Source organism: Bombus affinis, chromosome 7, assembly GCF_024516045.1.
Source record: "Bombus affinis isolate iyBomAffi1 chromosome 7, iyBomAffi1.2, whole genome shotgun sequence".
In the NCBI taxonomy this organism is placed as follows: Eukaryota; Metazoa; Arthropoda; class Insecta; order Hymenoptera; family Apidae; genus Bombus; species Bombus affinis.
Genome location: NC_066350.1, coordinates 1,645,720 through 1,670,635, shown reverse-complemented (window position 1 = coordinate 1,670,635; position 24,916 = coordinate 1,645,720). Strand labels below are relative to the sequence as shown.

Genomic DNA, 24,916 nt, shown 5'->3' with positions numbered 1-24,916 from the left:
CATTACAATATTGATCTTATCGATGACAAATTTTTTTCCTTTGAGCAGTAATGTAGCGTTTTTCTAAGAATATGCAAAAATTTAGTACTTCTTTATTTTTTTATAACGAGATGACTATTTGTCCTATTTTTAATGGTATAATATAAATTGAAGGGAACTAATAAAAATGAAACAACTTAGAAAAAGATCATGTGTAACACAATTACATTTGTTGAAAATTTTGGGACAAATATCGAACAAAAATGTCATTTACAGCCTTATGCTTTAAGTTAAAAACCCTTATTAATCACATTTCTACAAAAAACATTTTTATAAAATAATTGTTTAATCATTATAGTTAACCTCAAAACTTTGATTATCGATCCTTAGAGGTTCTAAGCATTCTTCAGTATTTACGATAGTTTCTTAGCTCATTACTATATTGGTGCATACATTTAAAAAAATGTGTCTTAATTGAAGTAAATTCATTTCTCGGAAAAATTTTATATATACTTAAATTGATACCAAAATGATAACATCAAGGAGCATACAAATGTGTTATGTGACTAGAAAGGATCAACTAGAACTCTTCCTAGCAATTGTAAACATATCTGCAATTATAAAGGATCATTAATTTTCTATTACAAGTGTACCATTGAAATCTTATCCATACTGAATTTGCAATATATTTTGTACATAATTTATAAGATTATAATTTTGATTTCTTCTTGTTGACTGTGCTATAAAATGAAATTGATTGTCTGAAAATAGCACAAGTGGGACTATGTCAATATTATTTACTGTTCTTTTGTTTTGTGCCTTTTGCGAATAAAATTCTTGTGTTCCTTTGATTTTTGGGAAAACATTAACAATTTACAAATCCGTTTGTACTGCACAGTATGTATCAATAAATAAAATAATAAATATATATAATTGGTTTCTTTATTTTGTGAAAAGTTTTAACCTCTCGAAATATATGCGAATGTACATGACGATCCTTGGCATTTATGACACAAACACAAACACAAGATTTGGCACAAAGCTAAAGATAGAATAATAAAACCTTAAACGAAATAATATAGAGAAAAAGAAAATCATCTATATACTTCTTAATTATCTTTACGCATCACTTGGCACAAATTTACACGTATAAAATAATACAATTTATACAAATTATAATCATCGCAATATTTGTTAAACGTTATATCGATTATCCCTATAAAAATGCTTTTAGCAACTAAGAGAACATCGATGAAATTTTTCTATAATAAATGAAAGTTCCTCGTTTCGATATTAAAGCGCAACTATATAACAGTATCAAACACCTCTCTAGTGTCCCCTCGATATTAGTTCTTCTTTTCTTTTTAGATTGTGCACTTTTATGAATCAGATATTACATCTTTAACGCGCCGCGTATTATCTGTTAATTATCATGATATGTTTTTATGTCGTTCTTATAGCGGCTAATAATGTCTCGAAAAAATATTTCGTAAGCGTAAGGTCAAAAGACGGTATCTGTGCGTTGTATCGAAAGATTGACATGTTCTTTCTTTAGTCTAACATGCGTCTAAATGTACAAGATTTGAGAACTATCGCGATTAAATCAATACTGTATGCCAGCATTTAGACCGCGTGATAATAACAACCTGGTCGATAAAATGCATACAAGCTTAAAAAATTAGAATCTTTAGAATTAGAATTAGAATCTTTACAAATTCGACCGAGAAGATCGAAATTAATTCTTTTATGCTTACAATGGAAACTATAACGTATTATATGCTATACAATCGTTTAAGAAATACAATACATGTACTTATTTACATTACTGAAAGAACAACCAGAAGGTATTGAACGGAGGAAATTATCGTTAATCCTTGATGAATTTTAATAATACTTTGGTAAATAACGAAGAGGAAGATACATCTAATCATCGAATTACTCAACTTATCATTATACTGTTATAATATTGATTTCGATTTATATCTAACTTTCATGACCAATTCGTTGTGTAAATCGAGGATTAGGAAAACTAGCTTAAAATTCATGAAATATTTTGAAGTTATACTATTATACATCGCATAGGAAATAGTCCAAAAAGTTAGGATTTAGGCTAATTAATAAAATTACAGATAACTAGTTAGTAAGCACTATTAAACGGTGTTATATGGTATGGTTCATGAACCGCTTCCGAAAATTTCCAGACGTTTTATACATTTTAAACAATTAAAAAACTTACGTATAAGATATTTATAATATTTATAAATGGAAAGGTTCTAAAGAGAATTAAGCTATACAATTTTTACAGTTATACAAAGGAATGTTAAATAGCTGTTAATCTTTAAATGACTTTTTTTGGAAACTGAATGCGTTGTAGGAGAGAAATTATATGAATTTTTGAAATTTTTATTTCCTTTGGGTGCAAATTCAATCGAGTTTTATTTATGAAATGCAATTAGGAATGTACTTAAAAATGCATGAGGAATACTTTAATTTTTATTACAGTTAAAACTACTGATATAAAATTATCTCGAGATAAAAAAATTAATTAAAATAAAAAAAGTTTTAATCTAATTAGTATTTTCAATGTATTTAATTTTGATGCGTAAAACACGTCTGTAAAGTTTCAAATAACAGCATCGGATTATGTCGTACAAACGATAAACCTCTAGGAAATAACAAGTTGAGTCTATACAAATTATGGCTACATTAATATCGCTAATTTATACATATGTACTCGTATACATCTGATGAAACGATTTAATATCATAGTTTAGGATGTACATTTATCGCAATTCTGTGAGCTAAATCGTATTTACGTATTGCGAACTGGAATATATTAATACAGTATTGTCACCAGGCCATGCTACCATAACATATATCTTATTGAACTTAAGATTTTAGGATTGTACAATTTGATTTCCATTGCTAACTCTGTACGAAGTGTAATGCTAATTTGTATCAAGGAGACATTACCGACGCTAAAGATGGGAATATCTCGGCTTGCAAAGGTCCATAATCTACTTTTTCTCCATCCACCGTAATGTAACCGTTCGCTCCTTCTTCTGGTTCTATTCGAAACGCCTTTACCGGTATCATGTCGACGCCAGACCGTGTTACATGGGTACCATTATTTAATCCCAACAGGAACTAACAGACATAGTAAATAATTCTTAATATGTTGATATCGTATTTATAATATGTTGAATCTGCTTCTAATTTCATTTTAATTCTATCATAATTACATCATAATACCCTATAAAAAAGTTGCATTTTCTTACTTATGTTAGAATGGTTAAAATTTTTCATATGTTAATTTAGATTTCTTATAGTAAAATTGGGTAGTTCTTTGTGATTAAAGTTTTAGCAATGTACGAATTGTTTCAAGATGTGTTTCAATAAAGTTGTTTAGATTTGTTGGTTAATAATAACTTGATAAATTGTTAAAACAGTCTAAGCACGTGTTTGATATGCAAGAATAATCTTGTTTACTTTTCATTTATCTATCAAGCTCGTATATTTTTAAAGTCTGTTTAGAATCACAGTTGAGCTATGTCACCGAAAAATTTGTAAATCTATTTGAATCGCGGAAGCATTCTCATTCTTGCACCAGCCGCCATTGAGCTATGTGTATAAATTGTGAAATTTAGATGATGGAATTCACATATGCAGATCTTTTGACAACATAACTCAAATATGTTTTTATGATAATGTTCTTTATAATTTATATATATGGGTATATACCCAAGATAAATCGAGAAATGGAAGTTCATTGTATTACTTAAAACAACGAATAGATCATAAAGGGTTAAATTACTTTATCAATAAATAAGGACTTAATAAGCGTTCCGCTTTCAAAAACATTTCACTTGTTTGGCAATGAATTAGAATTAGATAAGCCAGAGATATTGTTTTTAATCGAACTATTTACCTGGAGTAAATTAGCTCGAGTAATTCCGGCTTTTATTATCATAAGCCAAATAACACCGTCCGCCAATTTGGCACGAGGTGCAAAGAAATAATCCTGGCCCAAATGAGACTGATATGCCGCATGAACCATAACGAATTCTCCTGAAATTTCAAGCACACAAACAAATTCATTAAATAATATATTCATTGATTTATATTGAAAATATCATTCAAATTAAAATATCCTATTATAACATCATTTAAATTAGGCACTTAAGTCTAGAATACTATTGTGTAAATGGGATAATAACGTTGGTACATTTCATTGCACATTTTCTTAGTATATTCCAGTTCTACTTATATTGGACGCATTTTCATAGCTTTACTCACAAGCTAACTGTGTACACTATGTACAAATATGGGTTATGGTTAGTAATACTATTTGCAGCAATGTTTGTCCTTACGATGCTGTTCCCGGCGCCGTTTTTCAACGGGAAGCAAGTATACCAGCATTATCAAGTTTAGCATTGCGGCAGATAAAACTGTGAATTACATAATGTGTAAAGAAACGCAACGTAAGATGCATGCAGATTATTAAGGGCTAAACCAGCATACATTTGCCTTGCATAAATTGTAACTTATCGTCTCATTTCATATGCATTAGGTAATAGACTTTAAATATTACTTTCTATTTTAACGGTACTTTTTATTACCTTAGAAGGAAATTAATAAAAATAATAAAAATTATTATTTGTTATTATAGAAACTATTAAAGATATTACCTTCAATTTGCGTCCAAGAATTTGATACTTCTGAAGTTAGAGCAGGCAGCCTTGAGGATGGACCATACATAACTTGACTACTGTTCTCTGGATCTTAATTATAGACATATTATTATTTTAGGAAGAGGTACAGAGTACAGCAATTTTAAATTAATTCAAATGCTTGTAATGTACTAAACTAATCAAGAAATTAGACCAATTTTTTTTATCTGCTTTTAGTTTCTAAGAACATAATATGTAATAATACATAAAACGTTTACAAGCAAGCATCTTAAAGTAGATAAAGTAAAAATATGATATGCGAGTAACAGCATACAATAAGAAAAACGTTTCGTCAAGATATGAAAATTATTAATGTATGAATTAAAAGCTTACCAATATCTTCATTATTGGGATCATCGATGCTATGGTAACTAGAAATTGATCCCGTGCTAAAATAAGTTGACTTTGCGGATGTCGCAGAGTAGAAGCTGTCTAGCCTTTGTCTTCTCTCAGCTTCTGTTTCCAGAGTGATATTATCGCTTATTATTTCGTTATCATCACAGCTATCAAACGATCCATCAAAAATAGCAGGATCTCCATCGATTGCATCATGGAAGCTTTTCGATTCACTGATTTTGCTGTATCTAAACATATGATAAAATAATATCTAAGAAAAACTCATATTTTATTACTTTTATTTAAACAAGAATATACATTTCAAACGTCAATTTACAAAATATTGTAATTTGAGAATTGAACTTGTATGCTGATAAATGCAAACCACAAATCAAATTTTTACGAGTTCCTGATGTTGGGACTTTAAACGATTGTTTTCGGTGTTATTTTTATTGGATTTATTAAGAATAAATTCACAAAGCAGATGAAACTTTCAACGAATTATATGTCATTTTAAATTCAGATAGAATCTCTCCAATATTCCAGATACTGAATAAAAAAATATCTCTCGTTTGACATTTTGCGTTATTTTACGGACATTCTACGTAAGTGTTTTTTCGTGATAATAAGATTCTTATTTCATAGTCAATAGAAAATTAATAGAGACCGTATCTCGTATGATAATTACAATGCATGTGTATGTATGTATTCAGAATGTTACGTAAACTCGAGACATCCATATGCAAAGTATCATTTCAGTTTCTATAAACTTACGTAAACTTGACAAGTGTATTTACATATTTCTGACGACTTTTATAATACGTTAATCGATATAATACTTTGCGAGAAAGTAAGACGTTTGCACTTGAGTATCGTTACTTCAAAGAACAGATAATTGAAGTTTGTATTCGTACTAGTCTGTTATCTAATAAACGAAAATTTTCACTCCATCTTTCCCATTTGACCTTAGAATTCTGTCAAAGGATTATCTTGTCGAATATGATGCTTGTTTCATTTGGCTTGTAACTTATGCTTGTTTCATTTTCTAAATAATAGAGGTAATGCGTTATAAGGCAACAACGTACCGATCTAAATCATCGCCACAGCTCCTTGAATGCGATATCTGCGTTTCCTGTGCGTACTCATTGTAGGCCTTGCCATTACCCAAATTCTCCACGGACGGTACTTTATCGCAAGCTAAATAAGATACTTTTCCTTTGTATGTCCTCAAACCTATCAGCCGGGCGATAGTCCATATGGTGAATCTCTGACCGCCTATTGCACGGAGACGTTCACTCTCAATGTCAATGTCGGCGAGTAAACCCCAGCCGACCGATAAGAACGAAAATAGAATCTGATTCCTTGTTTCAACGCGTACCAGGTCCATCTGAGCCTTTTTAAACTTCACCACGGACAGTGCGCTGACGAGAAGAGGATTATAATCGTACGGCTCCCTGAAATAGAATCCGTTACTATTGGTAAATGCGCATTATTATTATTTTTAAAGCAAATTACGACTTTTTTTAAATAAAATAATTGTAATTATTTAATTATAGCACGATTTCCATTAACTCTGCTATTCTCCTCGCTTCCTCTATTCGTTTGTATCGTTACAAATGTTTTCTTTTTTAGGGTACTTTATCTCATAAAAAGCACGAAGTACATAAAAGCTGGTAAAATTATATTGAATACAGACACCAAATATTTCCTCTATTTTACTAATATTTATTGAAAGATATAACATCTATTTCGGATGATATATTTAAATGCTAAAGAGAACGATAGGGTTAATTTTATTCTTATTAATGTAATTATTCGGTTTTTTAATTTTCTGTGTACGAAAATGAAATGTGAAATTTGGAACTGTTTGTGTTTTGTAACTATTATAAGAATCGATAATATTACGAATGACCGAAAGAGAATAATGATCGACTATCTAGTTTATTTAATGCTGCATCAAGAAAATTGAATCTTTCTTCCGTCCTTGTATCATAATTACTATAATTTTGTAACAATGAAATTTCCTTTACAATTTTTTTCTTTTCGCTAAACGCGTATTAAATAACTACTTTTTGTCGTTATCGTCGCGTTTCATCCAATTGCCTCTATTTCTCAATGTAAAATCGATACTAAGCTATGTGCTTAAAACAGGAAACGCAGAATAATCTCAATTGGAGCTTTGTAATATTTAATTTTCTTTCACATACATTTTACAAATTTTACATATGTCTGTGTGTGTATGCGTGTGGATGGGGGCCATTTATAGTAAAAGATATGTCCAATAATTAAACCGCAAAGTCTATAATTTTTCTAGATAATCAACACAAATTTTACAAAACGAATAGTAGTTTTAAATGACTCATAGAATGGCGTATGTTTCATAAAGCGAAGTGTTGTGAGAAACCAAAAACGTGTTCGTAAAGACCGATATCGAATGAAATGAAACAAGGTCATTTACAATGCATTACCTCTCGTTACGATTTAAGAATGAAGTTCGAACAAAAATTGAAGACTCACGTACCAGATATATCGATTTGTGCACAACCTCATCAACAAGCTACATATGTAGTTCGAAAGATATTCTACGTTAAATATCTCTTCGATCGTGCCAATTTCTTTCATTATCTGTACCATGTACCGCGAATATTGTTGTTGTTGGTATTTTTTATCTCGGTTGTTGCTTGATATGATCATAATTACAATACGGAAAATATACTTCAAGGATGGTGAAACACATTGAAACGTTAAAACATATTAGTATTAAACGTGCGGGAGTAAAAAACGCTTTAGTTTTACATCGATATGATAGTGTTCTCTTGAGTTACATAAGATACGTAACGTCACCCGATGACCGATACTAACTACATATGTAGTTCTCTCATTACAATGATAAGTTAATGTAAATAATTATTATCTTATAATGTGCAACTTACTTTTTTTTAAACATTCGTGAAATTAAAGTATTGGTTTCTTAATTTCAAAGATATTAGTGAAAATATAATGAACAAACGACCGTTTTTAAATTACTAGAACAATATTGCTTTCAAACATGAAGATTCAATATACATACTATAGCGTAGAATGTTACTGATTGTGTAATACTTTTTTTTATACTTTTTATTGCACGGATATTCAACAAGTGGCTTACGCGTCTTTAATAACAGTAACGATAACGATAAACGATAACGATAAACAACACAAAAGTATATGAATATTTTTTTTCTAAAACATATTTATATCTCGTTATCGTATATATCGTCTGGTAGTACAACATTTTAACGAATTTTTTACGACTATTGACGGTAGCAGGTGAGCAGTTAACAAGCGGAAAAATCCGCGTGATTCTTTAAATAAGTATGAAACCCACGGATATCAAGAAATGTGCAAATTTCTTGTTAGCTTGATGCTGATTAATCTAATATACGTCAGCTATTTCATAAGAAATAATAGTATACTTATTTCGATACTATCTACGATAATACTTCATAATAATCTCGATAATCTCGATAATACTTCAAAGAACAAATATATATGCAATCGTTATATTACAATGTTATTACATTATAAGTTTACTTGAAGGAAATTAAAAATAAATAAGAGTTTAAAATTATTGCAGTTTTATAATTTGTCGCAATTTTTTATCTAACAAATATAATATCATAGCAGTTTTATAGTTTCATGATTCATTTTATGAATATGATGTAGGATAGATATTAGAAATTTGTTATGACGTAGGAAATATGAATGAGAGGAAAAGCTAAATGAAAGATAATGAAAGCAATTGAATTTGACGAAAAATGCAGGGGCACGTGTAGTCCTCGACGTTTTAATGGCTAAACGAAAATTAGGTCGATTTATCGTTAGTTTACGGTGCTCATCCGAGTTATCGTCCGATCCTTAAAAACACGAAATTTTATCACGTGCATATCGTTGTAGAGTAGTGATAGCTGCTGAAAAATTACAAATTCATTGATCAGAAAATTTGCAATGCACCGAGTTAATCATCGTATCATAAATTTAGGCCAGTGGACCTTGAATATTTCATCTTATGTATGTATTAATGAAAGGATAAATAGATTACTGCATATAAATTTTCGTTTCGGATATTTAAAAAAATTAGTTTGATTCGATTAAAATTTTTTTTATCCTGTTTATCTGTCCTAAAATTCTGTTTAAAAGCCAAGGAAAATTAAAATAAATGATACAAATTATGTGCTTGTAACAATGCCTATGTTCTAAGATTGCAACTTGCTTGTCACGAAATTCATACTAATTCACAGAATAAATTGATAACAGTGATGCCTGTTAAGCGATGTTATGTCGCTCACATGTGTATAATTAACCCTTTGCTCTGCAACAATATTCGATACAATGAACCAATATGGTGTAGATTGATGCACTCGCTTACTAATATCTTCTTTAAATGGCGCCTGTATCTGTTTTCTCTATGCGATCTTCGATATTTTATAACAATTTATTTATCAAATCATTCGATCTTTATTTCAAGTGCTTTTTAAAATAATTTCATTCTTGTAACATACATATAACTATCATTCTAATGTCCAACAACATGTTTGAAGCACGGTAATAAGATTATAAAATTTTTCCACAGAAAATTAAAAGAACGAGGCAAGAATATTGTACAATTACAGTACGTTATATAATACAAAAAGATGGCTACAAAATATAGTGGTTACAAAAAGAATATTCTTATTTGCCAATAAAACATCTTTTTATCAGGTTTTGTATTTCATTTTCATGATACTAAATTTAATATATTTGAACTTAATTAAACAGTACAGAAATTCTATAATACATAAATACAAGGTATGCACGAGCGAGAAGAATTTTCTCGAAGATTTTAGTAAAATCATTATTAAAACAAATCCATTGTCTGCCGAAATTGCAAAAACGCCTTTCTACGAGCATACATATGAACTGAACGAGCCGGTTGCGGGCGGAAATAACGACTTCCTCGGAACGACCGAGCTAGACACATAAAATAAATCACGAACCCGGATGATCCTAAAAGAGACTTACTGTTTAGCGTACGCGATGGATTTCGCCAGACCATTACCGGAACCACAGGGTATCACACCAAGGGATAATTCCTTCAGAGCTTTCTCCCAATCGGGCCTTTGAAAAAGCCCATTTACTACTTCGAACACGATACCGTCGCCTCCGACCATCAGCAGCCCGCTCCATTGATAGATGTCCCTCGTACGCACGAACTCGCGTGCGTAATTGGGACACTTGGTGATGTGAACATCATAAGGCCTCTCAGCTTCCGATAGAATCGGATGGATCCTTTTCTGGAACGTTTCTCGACCTCTTCCTGGTCCTGACTTTGGATTCAGCAACACCAGAATCTTTCGTTGCTCACCTGGACACGCTGCAATCAATTCAAAGGAGTTTTTGCTTCCTTTCTCCTGTTCTTTTTCCATTTGTACGCTGCAGCGTCATATGGCAGGTTGAAGAACATAGTAATGTAAGCGATGATTTTGAAAATTAGGATTTAGTTATGTTTCAACTATTAAAACTATCATTTAACTTTAGTTCCATAATTAATTAAGTTATAACTTTATTCTTAACCGTGGTACGTTTCCGTTACTTGAAACAACTAAAATGATTTTTTTAATGAAAAATGAACGAATCTAATGAAAGTGGAGACTGCTGCTTTAGGAGAAACAATTCTTTATATATTAAGGAAATTTTCTTTCGTTAAAAAGTTCGATAGATTATTATTTTCTTGGGAGTTTATATTATGTCATACATTTTGTATTCGTTTTTCTAAAAATATTTCTTCAGTATTTGATTTGTTTAGTTGGTAATGTATTAAGATACAATCACGTTTACTTGTGTTATGCGTATTTATATTTATGGGTGATTTCTTATGAAACCGTAGGCACATTATGCGCGTCATTGTAATTCCTGAGTGCTGCTATACTGACCGTTTTCTTGACAATCATTTCAGTTTCGAAGTCGCGCGAGTAATTCATGCCATACTTGAAATTGGCTTTACTTTCTTTTTGGTTCTTTGTGGTCTTACTTGAGTTTATGTTTACTGAAACTTTTCCGTTAATTTTAAAATCTAAAATATTTTTTCTCAATCTTACAGTAGAAGACTAGAATTTATATATCTTTCAGACTCGAATTTGATTGTATTTTGTTAATCTTGAGGTATCTTTGAAAATCAGAATATCTTTGAACATTTTATGAGAAATCTTCGGCCAAATAATCTCGTACAATAAGGAGAAGTTAATCGACGGCAAAGAAAATTTCTACGAAGCAAGAAAACCCTGGATGATTACGTGACGTGTAACGCAACGAGCGTGTTTTAATCTTTGGAAGACGCCCCTGCAGACGTCACCGCAGCAAACCCCTTTGCAGAGATTTCTCTGCAGTTCAGTCGTGTTCGATTATCTTGAATAATTTCTTACAAATGTATTTTAATGTATACCTAGTTTTTATTTTATCATAAAGCATGCTGTTTATTTTTACGTAAAATATTTGCGATACAATTTTCTGTTAATTATATACGATTATTGGTTAATTTGCTTATAATTTATGCATTTTTATAAAATTATATTTCCTATTTAATAATTCTGAATTGCATGAAGGATTTCTTTGCTCGCAATTAGTTGAGATTGAAATAGGATAAAAAAAACAAGGGAATTGATTACTGCGATAATAATTGAGCATTTCTTAATTAATCGAGATGTATGGACTATCATTGGAATAAGCTTACTACTAAGTATTTATATAAATGTGAGTAACTGATTTTATGAAAGTACATAGCAACAAATTTTTAAAAATTATGTGCGGTATAGTCAAATAAATATTTGGTACGACTTTGCAAAACAGATTTTATACCGATGGTTGGGTTTATTTATATAAAAGCTAACAACGTAAAAAAGCTGTGTTCAATCGAATTTATAGAACGAGAAAGCCCATCTTCTGAAAAATGTGTTGCCTAGATCTCCGGGAGAAAAATGGAGGAAATAGGTTACCAAACTTACGAACGTTACTATTTTCTGTCTAAGCGGTAATTTAAACAGGCTCTGCTTGTATTTACGTAAAGCTAGGAGTTATGGATCGTTAAACACAACTAGTGAAAGTACAGATAAAGTAACACCAACTATAAAAGGTCTGAGAGTCGAGAGAAAACTTTTGGAGTGAATTAATCGTATATTATCTTATGTCATTCCTCATAGCTTCATTTATATAATTTAACAAAAATTGTATTCAACATAGCGGATAAAAAGGGTATAATAACATAATCGTCGTGCATGACTCTGTTACTTAATCTCCTCACCATTTTATGCTAAACTTTGCAAAATTATCTTGCGAAAAATATGACATGCGCGATTTAGTTTCCAAAGTGTATTTATGGCTAATTTAGCTTGTTTAAGATTTTTAATAGGAAGATAAGAATTTATTAAAACCATTTGCGATAATTTTTACTAGAAACTGAAAACAATTTTCAATCAAAGTCGAAGTCAAAAAATGTTAGCATCGCTTTATAAAAATCGCTTTTTCTGCTAATTGAAATTCAAGGCCGACGACAATAAAGTACATATGTATTTTGCACGGATTATTCTCGTACCACCAGCCATCTTTCGCATACTGATCTACACCATATGCTATACCTATACGTACAATATACGTATATATACATGCATAGATACATAAGTGCAAAAAAGTATATTATCAAAGATAACAGATATCGTGAAACGCTTCCTGACCAAAAATGCAAATGAATTTCGCCCCTATCCAATTTCATCACAGAATCGACTCCGATTCGAGGAGCAACAAACCGAAAAGCTTTGGTCCGGGCAACTGAATATTCGATAACCGCAAACAACGAACAACGATCGATCCCTGTAACGAGATGCAATCAGCAATTTTATGTGGGTCATTTTGAATTAATTTGGCTGGTAGCCACATGGTCCGTTGCTTGAGAAAAATGTCGAAACACTTCTGGCGACGCGAAGACGCGACATATACACGACCCAATTGTTCTTTTGTCTTGCGTTTTATGTACGCACGGTTTGCCACATTTGTTTCACGTCGATATCACTGATAAACTCATAAATAAAGCATCTATCCATATGGCCGAATGTTATATAACGGATGACCACGTAAGTAATACGTGGCCATTCAAACGCGCACTGTAAACAAACTTGTCAAGAGAACAATTTGAGAATTGACGGAATCAGCCAGTCGTTATGAAACTTTTAGCGTATCCCGATCACCAACTATTCAAACCGGTGATCAGGTTTAAGCTGTGAATGTATTATTTCCGATTCCTAATGCTATTCGTATTTTCGCATATCTCGAATAGATGGAGAAAGAAGGGATTGTTCATCGTTGTTACGTGTTTGGATCTACAGACTTCGACTATTTACCGATTTATGTTTTATTTTTTTACCGCTTTTTTTATTGTTGGCATTTCAAATAACACATTGTTTCACGAGAGTATTTGAATACCTACTTACAGAAATATGATAGACTATACTATATGTGTTTACTGTATCTACTTATAGAAGCTATCAACATATTATAAAAAAACAGTTTGAAATTTCATTAGTACTGTAAAACATGGCTCGTAATTGTATGGGTAGAATTTGAAACGAATCTTACGATGCTATTGATAAAAAGTTTCTATACTAAGTATTCCAATATTTTTGTAAGATATAAGTATCATCCGCGTTTTAAATATGCTTGACTCACAACAGCATTTTAATTAAAGTTATTACTTTAAAGCACCTCCAGGACTTGAAAGTCTGTAGTTCGCGTGAAATCGACGTCACTTTAAAGACTTCTAAAAAAGCTGAAAATCACACACGAATAAATATTCTAGCTCCACTCTGGTAATCATTTGTGTTCCAACGTTGCAACGACGCACGAGAGAATATTTGACGAGGAAAGCATGCCTCTGTTGCGTTTAGAAATTAGAACCCTCTGAATGCACGGATATACCACAATACTCAAGTTATACGCGAGTGTGTAATATATTTATATATTTGTGAGGATGAGCATTTTTAGGGTTGGACGGTACGTGGCAAGTGTAAGTTTCCAAAGAAATTTTAAAAAGCATTATCAAGCGAAGCGTATCCTTAGCGAATTCAAAACGGTATGTATTGTGCAGTGAATAATATTGTGTAATATATTACTAAATATTGCTTAATAACAAAATAAATAATATTAGATGTGTAATAGCAGAACTCCGTATAAATTTTGCCAACGTATTTTATAATATTATGTCATATGGACAAAAGTTTTTAAAAGCATTATAAAAGCTGCAACAAAAATATGGAACGTGAAAAAATGGTAATGATTTTACTCTTAATATATTGCTTAATACAAGATAAATAATTTATGTTAACATTATACGCTAAAACAAGCTAGACATACTGAATTAATACTGAATATGCTCAACAGTATGTTGATGTTAGGGATTAGTATGTATCGATGCAGGTGAATAGCACACATTGGAATGTGAAATAACATGTAGTCAGCGTGTAGCATCGACCAATTTATTATTTAATATATCTAATCCAATAAACCAATATAAAATAAACACACCATTCATCCATTCACCATATATTATTGAATAATATAAACGATACTTTGTCAAACATAAAAGTTTTATAAATATACTAATATGACTTGAAATAAATATATAACTTGAAATAAATTATATGATATCGACTAGTATAAAAGATATGTACAATATGTAGTTACCTACATATCAGCCACTGTGATCTGTATATTCGAGACTATCTTCAAAAATTAGTGTGAATTATTGAACTACATCGATCTCAAAGGACTGTGTCAAAAGAGGAGCAGAGTAGATGGACGGTTATTTTCGTCAATGCACAATAAATCAAGGAGTGACGTAAACGGAATGCACAGCAATAGTTCAATGTATTTAGTACGAGGCCTTGTGTTTTATTGAACAACAGACTGATAAAAAGCGGAGAAATTAATCCTCGCAACTGTATCCTTTCGAAGAAAAAGCAAAGAGAAGAAGAAAATAAGATCAAAACTTGAGAAAAAAACGTTTTTCATGATATGTATTTCCTCTTGTTTAATCTTCTTTTCTATTCTCAGAGCTCCATTAAAGTTACCTCCTTTCGAGAGTTTCAAGCATGTCCCATGATAAAACATTATTCTAACGGAAACGCACGTTGGAACTAATGGTCAAACATTATCATGCAGGATAAATCTCTTCCTCTTAACCAATATCGATTGCCTTTGCGTCAACAATAAAATATAAATTAACCTGCAGTTTGATATAAAGCGAAACTGTCTGAACGAAAACAGTATGTTCCAGAAAACATGATATTTGAAATATTGCCTCAATTATTGATTTCGCGAGAGATGAAAAAAATGTATATATTTGTTTTATTATTTTTCGAATGGAATTCGATTTTATTAAATTATCAAATTAAAACATACTAAATTTGATCATTCTGTATGAAACAGCCATTCAAAAATTTGTGAAAATTTCATCACTAAAGATAAATTGCGATAAAAACTAGGAGATACGTTATTGTGTATTATCCACAAATAGCTTCCGTGCCAAAAAATTTATAACAATTTTACTGATATGAATAAAAAACTATAATGGTATAATATTATATTATGCATAATATTATACTATCAACGAATAGACTTTGAAAGATATTGTAATGAAAAAATTTCATTAGTGCAGATAGTAATGATATATACATTATAGTATCAATACAGTGAACCATTGACAAGCAGAGATTTTGTATTGATTACAACTTGATATGTACATACTTTGTAACAGGCAACATCGAACAATATATAAATATATACACATATGTATGTATGTAGTATGTAGTACTTACATAAGCAGCATTAAACGTTTTTGTTTACAAATTAACCGCTGACAGAATATTCAATAAGATATTAACATGAAAATTCACCCTATATCAAATAAATACATGGGTATTATGTGAGAAAAGAGACGGAAAAACACGATATGAATAGGCTGCAATGAAAATTAACCTTTTTCACTCATTCGGTCAGAATCTACAAGTCGGTGAATTGTTTCATTATTGTGCGTCGTACAAGTATCATAATTCATCTATAAAAAAAATATGCTGGTTTTTTGGTTGTTTACTTTATGCGATTTAGTTTAGTCTTTTTACTTATATTACACTATTATACATTTTATAATATTAAATATGAATATGAATAGATTCAAACATCAATACATCAAGCATGTGCATATGTTTACAAACATTGAAAAATAAAAAATATTCAGTCTGAGAAGGAATAAGCTATCGGTATATCATTCTAAATATCGAACTTCGACCGAGTCCGACTGGCGCGATAATTTTCTTGTCTTGGACATAAATGCGATAAACTTTTAGCAACGATGGCATTTTAATACTTATGCATCTAATCGTAATAAACAGCGAGGCCGACGTAAATATTTTTTATGCAATAAAATTCGTTTTTCTTTTTGCTTCGCAAATATTAGTTTAAAAAATTCACGATTCGAAAATACGAATTATTTCATAATCATAATTAAAGAAAGAAAGAAGATTCTGGTTATTATACATTTTTGTAAACATAATAACGATAAAATGAAATATTACTAACACACAATAACGTTTTGATTACTGCAAAAGTCTGTCTTCTCTAGATTTGCTAATTTGTTTTTTTAACTAAAATACATGTATATCGATGCGAATAAATTTCCATAGTTTATTAAAACTTTTCCTCTATTGATAATATCAGTGTCAAATAGATAACATTTTTATCGTATTAAAGTTTAATGCGTCATGTAACGCTTAAATTAGCATTGCTATTATGTACTGTTTTTGCGCAAAATGACGTAAAAAGAAGATTATAAAACGATTTGTAATTTTGCTATAAAAAAGGAAGACTTTTCTTTTTTATGAACTTTGCTAATGTTGGAGATATTAGTTTTGATAGATATCACTTTTTAATCAAAGATATATGTTGATCTATGCTTATATCAGTGGTTAAAAATACCAATTAAACCTTATTTTTAATTCTATATAATTTGACTTGAAAATTTACTAACCATAGGTTTATAAATAAACAGTTTTACATTATCATTAAAATATTAGATCTTGTTATAATTATAATAGTATTATTATTGACATTAACCAACTTTTCTTATTACAATTATTAATTTCTAGATATCAAACTAAGGAATTATAATCAATAGTAAGTAAATACAGGACTTTAAATAAATAAAAAATCTTTACAATGAAGAATCATATAATGCAACAGAAAAGTATGCTATATCACAAATTATAATACTGATACAGACAATTGCAAATAAAAAAAATCAATACATGTATCTATTATAAATAATATTTGATCAAACTATCAATAGTATTGGAATATTAATAGCATTGAGACTAACACCACTGATAGTACTATTCACAGCAATATTAGTACTAAAATTATTTATATAATTTACAATATTGTATGTTATTTAATTACTATTTGCTATTATTGTTGTTCAAAATCGGAAAGATTAATAGCAAGTATTTATTTCTAATCCTTTTTCCTATAGCTCCTAATTTTCTTATAGTATACAATTTGTCTACGCGAATTCAAAATAAATAGAATATAAATCAAAAATATTGCTGCTATTAATGTATTAAACCATCTTTATTTTAATTAAACTAATTCCTTACTAAGATAACTTTTTCATCGAGTAGGATAAAGATACAAAAATATTATCATCAAATATTTCTGACGATAAAGAAACCGATTCATTAGTCACACAATTCTCACTATTCTACAGGTTGTTGGTGTTATTAAAGAGACAAAGTCTTGGCATTGATGCAGCAAAATCTTGGAATCAGTTACCTTTGAATGTCCAAATAGTAATAATCTCGTAGTGGGTTAATAAATTTCTATTTTATATCTAATTTTATTGAACGTATAATTTCGTAACATATTACATATATTTCTTTAAAATAATATTAAATAATAAACGAAATTTAAATAATTACATTTGAATTTTTCCGTGGAAACTCAATTCCTCCTCGAGTTCATAAAAATGTATCCTTATTACAGAATTGCATCATACCAGACATAATTACACGATCTTTTTATTGCGTTATACAATTGAAAATTAACATTTTATGCATGAGGGCACAACGCAATGTTTGTAATAACGAGCCAATAACGAACAATAGCAGCAGTACTGCAATTATCAGTAAATACTAATTATTATTCAAAATAACATTTCATAAAACATCGAAATACTAGATACTATTGACTATTACTATTCTGAATATTCATTATTTACTATTTACTATTATTTACTATTATTTACTATTTATTCATTATTTACTATTATTTACTATCATCGTATATTTTATCATTACAAAGTATAATTTATTCGAAACTCTTGTTAAAAAGGTAGACTGCATACATATGTGGTGAAAAGACTACTCTCTTGTGTTCCATACTTTATACTGAACCGCTTTAATTTGTGCAACTAAATTTCAATGCGGACTGTGCTATAAAAAAGGCGTACAATTGTACGCTTTTTTCTTCTCAAGTGGAAACATATGCGTTGTATACACACAGTGAAGTGAAAATTCAAAGTGAATCACATTCGATTACGGTAAATTAAAATATTTCACGAAGCTCTGCCGAGTTATCAAGCAAGGGAATCTGATATCAATTTTCAATGAACAAAATATTTACGAACGTGAAAGTTGATAAAAAACGGGGTACTTGAACCTAATGAATAACTTTTATCGAATAACATTTCAACAACGTATTGTGTATTTATGTAGTGATTTTCAATTAGTAGTAAAATTAGTAATAAAATAATATTGAAAAAGGATGAAGACAAAAGATTAAAACTTTTTCGAAAATAAATTATGATTACAAATTTTATTGACTTTTTAAAAATTTAACAAACACATGAGTTTTTCATTTCTAACATTTTTTTCACATTTGGAATTTTCAACACTTAATGGATATTCATAAAACGATCATATACTGTTTACAAGATAAGTAGTATCATTATTTTGAATATTGACTATGAGAAACGTGTTACATTATCTGTGACATAAGCGATTTCATAAGCATTATGATAGGAATATTTTGTTGATGTATAAGATTTAATTATGTAACGTTGTTAATTATTAATTTACAATGACGTATGCCAGACCACTGCAATTTTGATAAAATGATGTTTTATTAATGTATCATTCTCGGTATTATGATATATCATTCTCCACAAAGAAACTAAAGTTATAATTTAGCTTTCTGCAAAACTAAACACGTGATATTTTCAGCAGCTGAAAAACATGATTAATTCAAATTCTCAGAATTCTGATTTACAGTACGTTTCAGTACTGATTTACAGTACAGTTCATACGTCAATTCTGATTGACGTATGAACAAAATCGATTGAAAAGCAAAAAGAGAAATAATTTAAGTGTCCGAAGGCTGGCAATAGCTAGTTTCTTATTTATTCAAGCAAGTAATACTAATTCTAAAAATGTATATCTATAACTGAGTTATCGTTACTGTATAATAATATACAAAAAGGATAATGTATTCAATATATACATAGAATTATGTGGAAACATACAGCAAAGATGAATTAAACGAGGAAAAATGCGAGGCTGAACTTCGTTTAGTTCTTAAACTAAGATAGTTCAGTTTCGGGGAAGTCATAATGACTTTATTCAATATTACTTCGTTTAAAGTTCTGTTCCTGAAAAACATCATTCACGCTTATTATTACTATGTTGTTATACTGTCTTGCAAATAAATGCAATGACTAGCAATGTTCTTGAATGACAAGCATGTATACGGGAAGTGTACTAATTACAGCATACGAGTAATTAGTAAATCAACAAGTCCTATTATTATCATAACATTATTTTTAGTCTATACCAAAAATATGGAAAATCATAATTTTAAAATTACTTTTTAAATAAGAGATAAAAAGAATATGGTACAAAAAGTGCATTGGGACGATAAATATAAATTTTTGTTTTTAAGAAATACGATAATGCTTAATTCTCCTATTTCGAAATTTTAATAATAAATTTCCAATATAGACGCGATTTATTGCCTTTAATTTATAAATGGGCATAATCAGATTCGATTAGAACTTACATAATTCCGAGATTTACGCATTTTAGCGACACGCATATATAACTTATGGGATGACCTAATATAATATTTCAGTCAAAATAAATATTATTTAAGAATAAAATGCGGAAATATAATCCTCGCTCTGTCGATTCCTAACGTCCAGAAAACTTTTAATAGCCAGAGGTAAGCATGACGCATTAAAGGAGATTGAAAAACTTTTGATGGAAATATGTTGGCAGACATTTCGAAAATACAGAAGGGTAACAATATTCGAAAAGTTTGAAGTAGGACGAGAAGAAACATAAATTCTGCAAGAATTATGATTACGATTCAGAGACGGTGAATAATGATTTTTTTGCCTAATTGCAGATGTTCTATTGTGTAAAACAAGGTTAAGGAGAAAAAATGGAACAGATATGTAAGAAGGTGAAACTTTGTTTTACGATATTTCGGAAATTTAAAAAGAGCATGGTACATATTCCGAAAGTTTGAAGCAGAAAGTGGAGAAACACGAAATCTGTAAAAATGTTCAATTGTTGGTGTTCTAACACTAATAAGATAAGACATATTTATTCTAATAATATGTAAATACAACTTTAAAGATGACCATATGGTAGTCGTTGCAACTTCAAATAAAATATTTAAAAAGCTTTAAAGTATATTGCTCAAAGTAACTAGAACATTTTATTTCCACGAAATAACACAATATCTTTTCTAAGCATTGATCTGTACTGAATTTTACAGTACATAAGTGTTCCTTTCAAGATACTGATTTAAAACTTTGGAGTTTACACATTTAAATTGTTTTAAATCCAATTAAAGCAAAAAGGTCGTCTTTGACGCAAACATTTTTTTAGTAATGTATTTAATAGTTCTAACGCATCTTTTATGTTTCCAGAGAAAATGTAAGTACAAAAAATATTGGAACGAATGTACCTACGATTCATAAATGAAAGCAAACATTGAAAAATATGTGTGCGTATGAATCTTTGATTTCCACATGATTACAATATTTATAAATGTGTTGAATAAATGCATTTTAAATGAATGAAGTAATTAAAGGCGATATGAATCTAAATCTCTTCCAATGTTTAATTTTATGAATAAATTTTAAATGAATAAATTTTTTCAAATTTAGAAATTAAATAAGTTGCAATAGTTATGAATCGAGATATAGAAAATTATTGTATCGTTTATTTGAAATGAATGTACGTGGAAATTCGTTCGTATAATATTGCAAATGACTAATACCGTGCGCATTAAAAATTTGTAAATTATTTTGTGTGTGTATGTGTGTGTATGTGTAATTTAATATTCCTTTAGACATAATTAAGGAGATTATGCGTAGAATGACGTGCGTATAATCTAACTCCGTATCTGGGATTCTTTTATTCATACAATCATTTTTGTGGAATTTCACTTCATTCATTTTTGTTGAAATTGATATATTAATCATTGTAAAAATGTACTCATATAACGACAACATACAACTTCCTCCGTTTCGATATCGCTTTACTGGAACATTAAGTAGAATTCTATGTAATCGATTATTAAAAAATTTAACTATCATTATTCAAACGAATATATTTCTATAAACAATAAACAATAATTTATTTAAAAAGGAAAAAAATAAATGTTAAAAATGATGTGCAGAAGAAAAAGCATTTGCTGCAAATGAAAGTACAGTTATTCTAATACACATTATCTAGAATCTAGACCTACTCAAGAAAAGAAACATTGGCGTTTGGCCTGCATATATTAGATATATAATAGAAAGCATTTGAGATGATTATATATATAACAATGTACCTACTATAATTTAAACTATATTTGCGAAATAGTTGATTATACTTACAAATGTTAATTACCATTAATAAACGATATTTTATATTAAATTACCTTTCATCCCATGATACAATGCCATTCCTGATTTATTAACTATTTTCATCTCAATAAGATACAATCATGTTATTGAAATTAACATTCAATAATTAATACCTAGATTCATCCATAATGGGTAAGTTCATTAGCGTAAATATGTAGAAGGAATTTTAATGAAGATTTTTCACGTTTTATTATTTCGTAATTTCTAGCATTGATTACCTAACATGATCCTACCTTAAACGTTTTCGTTGGAAGGGTGGGAAAAGAAACATAATTTATCGAATTATTGCTATGTGAATGTCTTGGTACGATGAAGAAGAAAAAGAAAACGAAAAAGAGATTGAACTCACCGCTAATCAACGATTCCAGATTCTCGTGACTGGGGCTCATAAAACTTTTAGGCACAGGCAAGCCAACAATGAGACATTTTATAGCTAATCGCCACCTGCTGGCCTCTCGTAGATTATCTTCGTATTTGTCAAAGCTGCGGAATCGTAGCGTAATCGTGGTCCTTTCTCGTCTCTTGATACCTTTCATACGTGCCTTCTTCAGCGTGTACGCATAAATATAAAGATAGGCCGAAGTGTCAAACTCGTCGTAGGATTGATATGCTTCCACAGACTCGACCAGCTTAAATTGAGATCTCGAGGTACCTGGTCCACAAACACAGCTTCCCGCGCTTTTGCGTTTCGAACGCATACATCTGCACCCTATTATGTCGTTTAGAACGATCGTTTCAACCTTCGTCGCACCATTATTGTCTTTCTCTAAGCTGAGACCCTTTTCTGTTAGTCTCACCTTGTAGTAAGTGTTTTTCTTCGACGTAACATAAAATGTTTCCTCAAGAAGAGTGTTAGAATGCACTTGACCACCGTCCTCCATGACACACTGATGATTGTCTGTCATTCAGTAAGATACGCCAATCACATTGATAATCATACCATAAGAAGATCATTATCGTGGTAATTAAGGCACGTGATAAACAGACATCTCTTTCCTATCTTGATAAAGTTTCCTTTATTGCCACGGTAAAGAATTGTTGCTTTGTACCATTCCATTTAAGTAAGAGTTTCCAATTCACTTAACGAGTTAATTTCTCTTGCTAGATTCTTTCATTCTCTCAGACATTTTTTCATCATTTAATTACTTGAACTGTTGTGTTGCGAATTTAATGAAGCACGTGCAGTTTCCCGAGTAATACACTCATTACATTATCTCTTATTAAAGAATCCATTTTACGGGAGGACGGTATTTAAATCACGACCACATAACATAGTCAAGGTTTTTTCCGAACCATGTACGATTAATCAAAAGAATGTACTACTCTGCATTTCGATTAAAAGAAATTATCTCACCATTATCTCGGCTTCTTCTGTACTTGCGCGCATTCGAACATCAAACTGCTTCGAACACACCGAAGTCACGGCATATACTGTTTATGTAAAACTTGAAACTTGACGGACCGATTGCAGGAGCACCCCAGCGCTACCTTGTGTTGGTAAATTGCAATTCACCAACATGTTTCCTGTGCAAGGAAACTACATATGTATATTTAATATGACGGCGAGGTTTTGTACAGTTGGTAAAAACGAATTGACGAAGTCATAAAAATAATCGTAAACTCTACTAAACGTTAAATTTACATGTTCCAGCAATCAAAATAGGAATTTAAAACCTATTGGGGTAGATAAGGAACCAGGGCCCTGTTCAGGACCGTACAATGTAAGAATTGTTTCTTGTTTTGTAGTATACTTAAAAAAAGTTTATATAATAATTCATTTTAGATGTACATAACCTGGTATTTTTACAGAATATATATATATATATTCAATCAAAAAGTTTTATTATAATATATATATATTACATAAAATTTCCAAATACCGGCTCAGAGTAGGGCTATATCAATCGATTGTTGACATTTAGTATTTTAATTTATGACTTTACTATATCGGTTCTACAAACTATACTTGTGATTTTTGAGTAAAGCTTCAAAAAATAGTTCGTTTTCTTTATAAATTGTCTTTATAAATTATAGATTTATCTAATCTGTAGAATTAAGACTGTTTTTATATACATATTTTCTCCATTTTTGTTATTCTACACGTGCAATATAATCATATTTTTCTTTGATAACACTAAGTAAATATTTCAGTTTTAATTTCAGTTTATTTTCTTCTCCGACATATATTGAATACATATATTGTACTATATGTAAAAAAATTGTTCTAGTTGTACATATATATATATATATAAATGTATTTATAGTTAATCAAATTGAAAATGTATAGAACTTGTTTCCATCTTATTTACTGCTTTTATCAAATGAAACAAATACATTTCCTTTTAGAAATTAATTTATTTCTATATAAATAATATCGAGTGAAAATTATAAATTAATTTCTTCAAAAAATAAATTAAAAAAACAATAACAATCTAATTTACATTAATTTAAACCGTATCCAAACATATGTATGTATAATATACTAAGCACATTACTGAATATTGTACGTAGCTTAAATTAAATATTTAAAAAATGATTGTTTTATCTCTTCATGTAAAAGTTTATGTTTTAAAAAAAGTTATATATATATTTTTAACGATTGTATATAGTAATTTCTAAAATTTATATTAAATAATTTTTTTTCTTTATCTTGGCAATTCTGATTTAGTGATACATTTATATACGCATCAAAATTACTAATCTAGATTTATGTAAAGATGAATAAATTTGTTTATTTTTAAGTTTATTTCTACTTTCATTTGGATGAAAAATTAATATAAATTTATACATTAAGTTGTTCACTCCATAGTTTTTACATAGTTAGTATTCATTGTGCCAA

At 29.7% G+C, this 24,916-nt stretch overlaps 1 protein-coding gene and 1 long non-coding RNA gene across 3 annotated transcripts; one reads left to right on the top strand and one right to left on the bottom strand.

Moving 5' to 3' along the window:
- Positions 1 to 187: 187 nt before the first annotated feature.
- On the bottom strand, positions 188 to 23,532 carry LOC126918359 (sphingosine kinase 2-like). 2 transcript variants are annotated; one of them, XM_050726180.1, is made up of 7 exons: positions 22,427 to 23,532; positions 10,086 to 10,437; positions 6,131 to 6,499; positions 5,043 to 5,293; positions 4,668 to 4,760; positions 3,908 to 4,047; positions 188 to 3,126 (listed from the first exon to the last, which is right to left on the bottom strand). In XM_050726180.1, the coding sequence occupies exons 1-7, from the start codon at positions 22,980 to 22,982 to the stop codon at positions 2,938 to 2,940; spliced, it is 1,950 nt and encodes a 649-aa protein (XP_050582137.1). In that variant the 5' UTR covers positions 22,983 to 23,532; the 3' UTR covers positions 188 to 2,937. The 2 variants fall into 2 exon arrangements, with proteins under 2 accessions (XP_050582137.1, XP_050582138.1); XM_050726181.1 differs by lacking the exon at positions 6,131 to 6,499.
- On the top strand, positions 4,374 to 5,234 carry LOC126918431 (uncharacterized). The gene is made up of 3 exons (XR_007711331.1): positions 4,374 to 4,549; positions 4,649 to 4,794; positions 4,887 to 5,234. It is a non-coding gene; the product is annotated as an uncharacterized LOC126918431 (long non-coding RNA).
- Positions 23,533 to 24,916: the final 1,384 nt, after the last annotated feature.

What these genes read in the sequence shown, in the direction of transcription:
- LOC126918359 (XM_050726180.1), bottom strand. Translation starts at nt 22,982, where the DNA reads ATGACAGACAATCATCAGTGTGTCATGGAGGACGGTGGTCAAGTGCAT. An exon ending in TCTGGAATCGTTGATTAGCG is followed by an intron (nt 10,438 to 22,426) that starts GTGAGTTCAATC and finishes AATTGATTGCAG; the next exon opens with CGTGTCCAGGTGAGCAACGA. An exon ending in CTCGAGCTAATTTACTCCAG is followed by an intron (nt 3,127 to 3,907) that starts GTAAATAGTTCG and finishes TATGTCTGTTAG; the next exon opens with TTCCTGTTGGGATTAAATAA.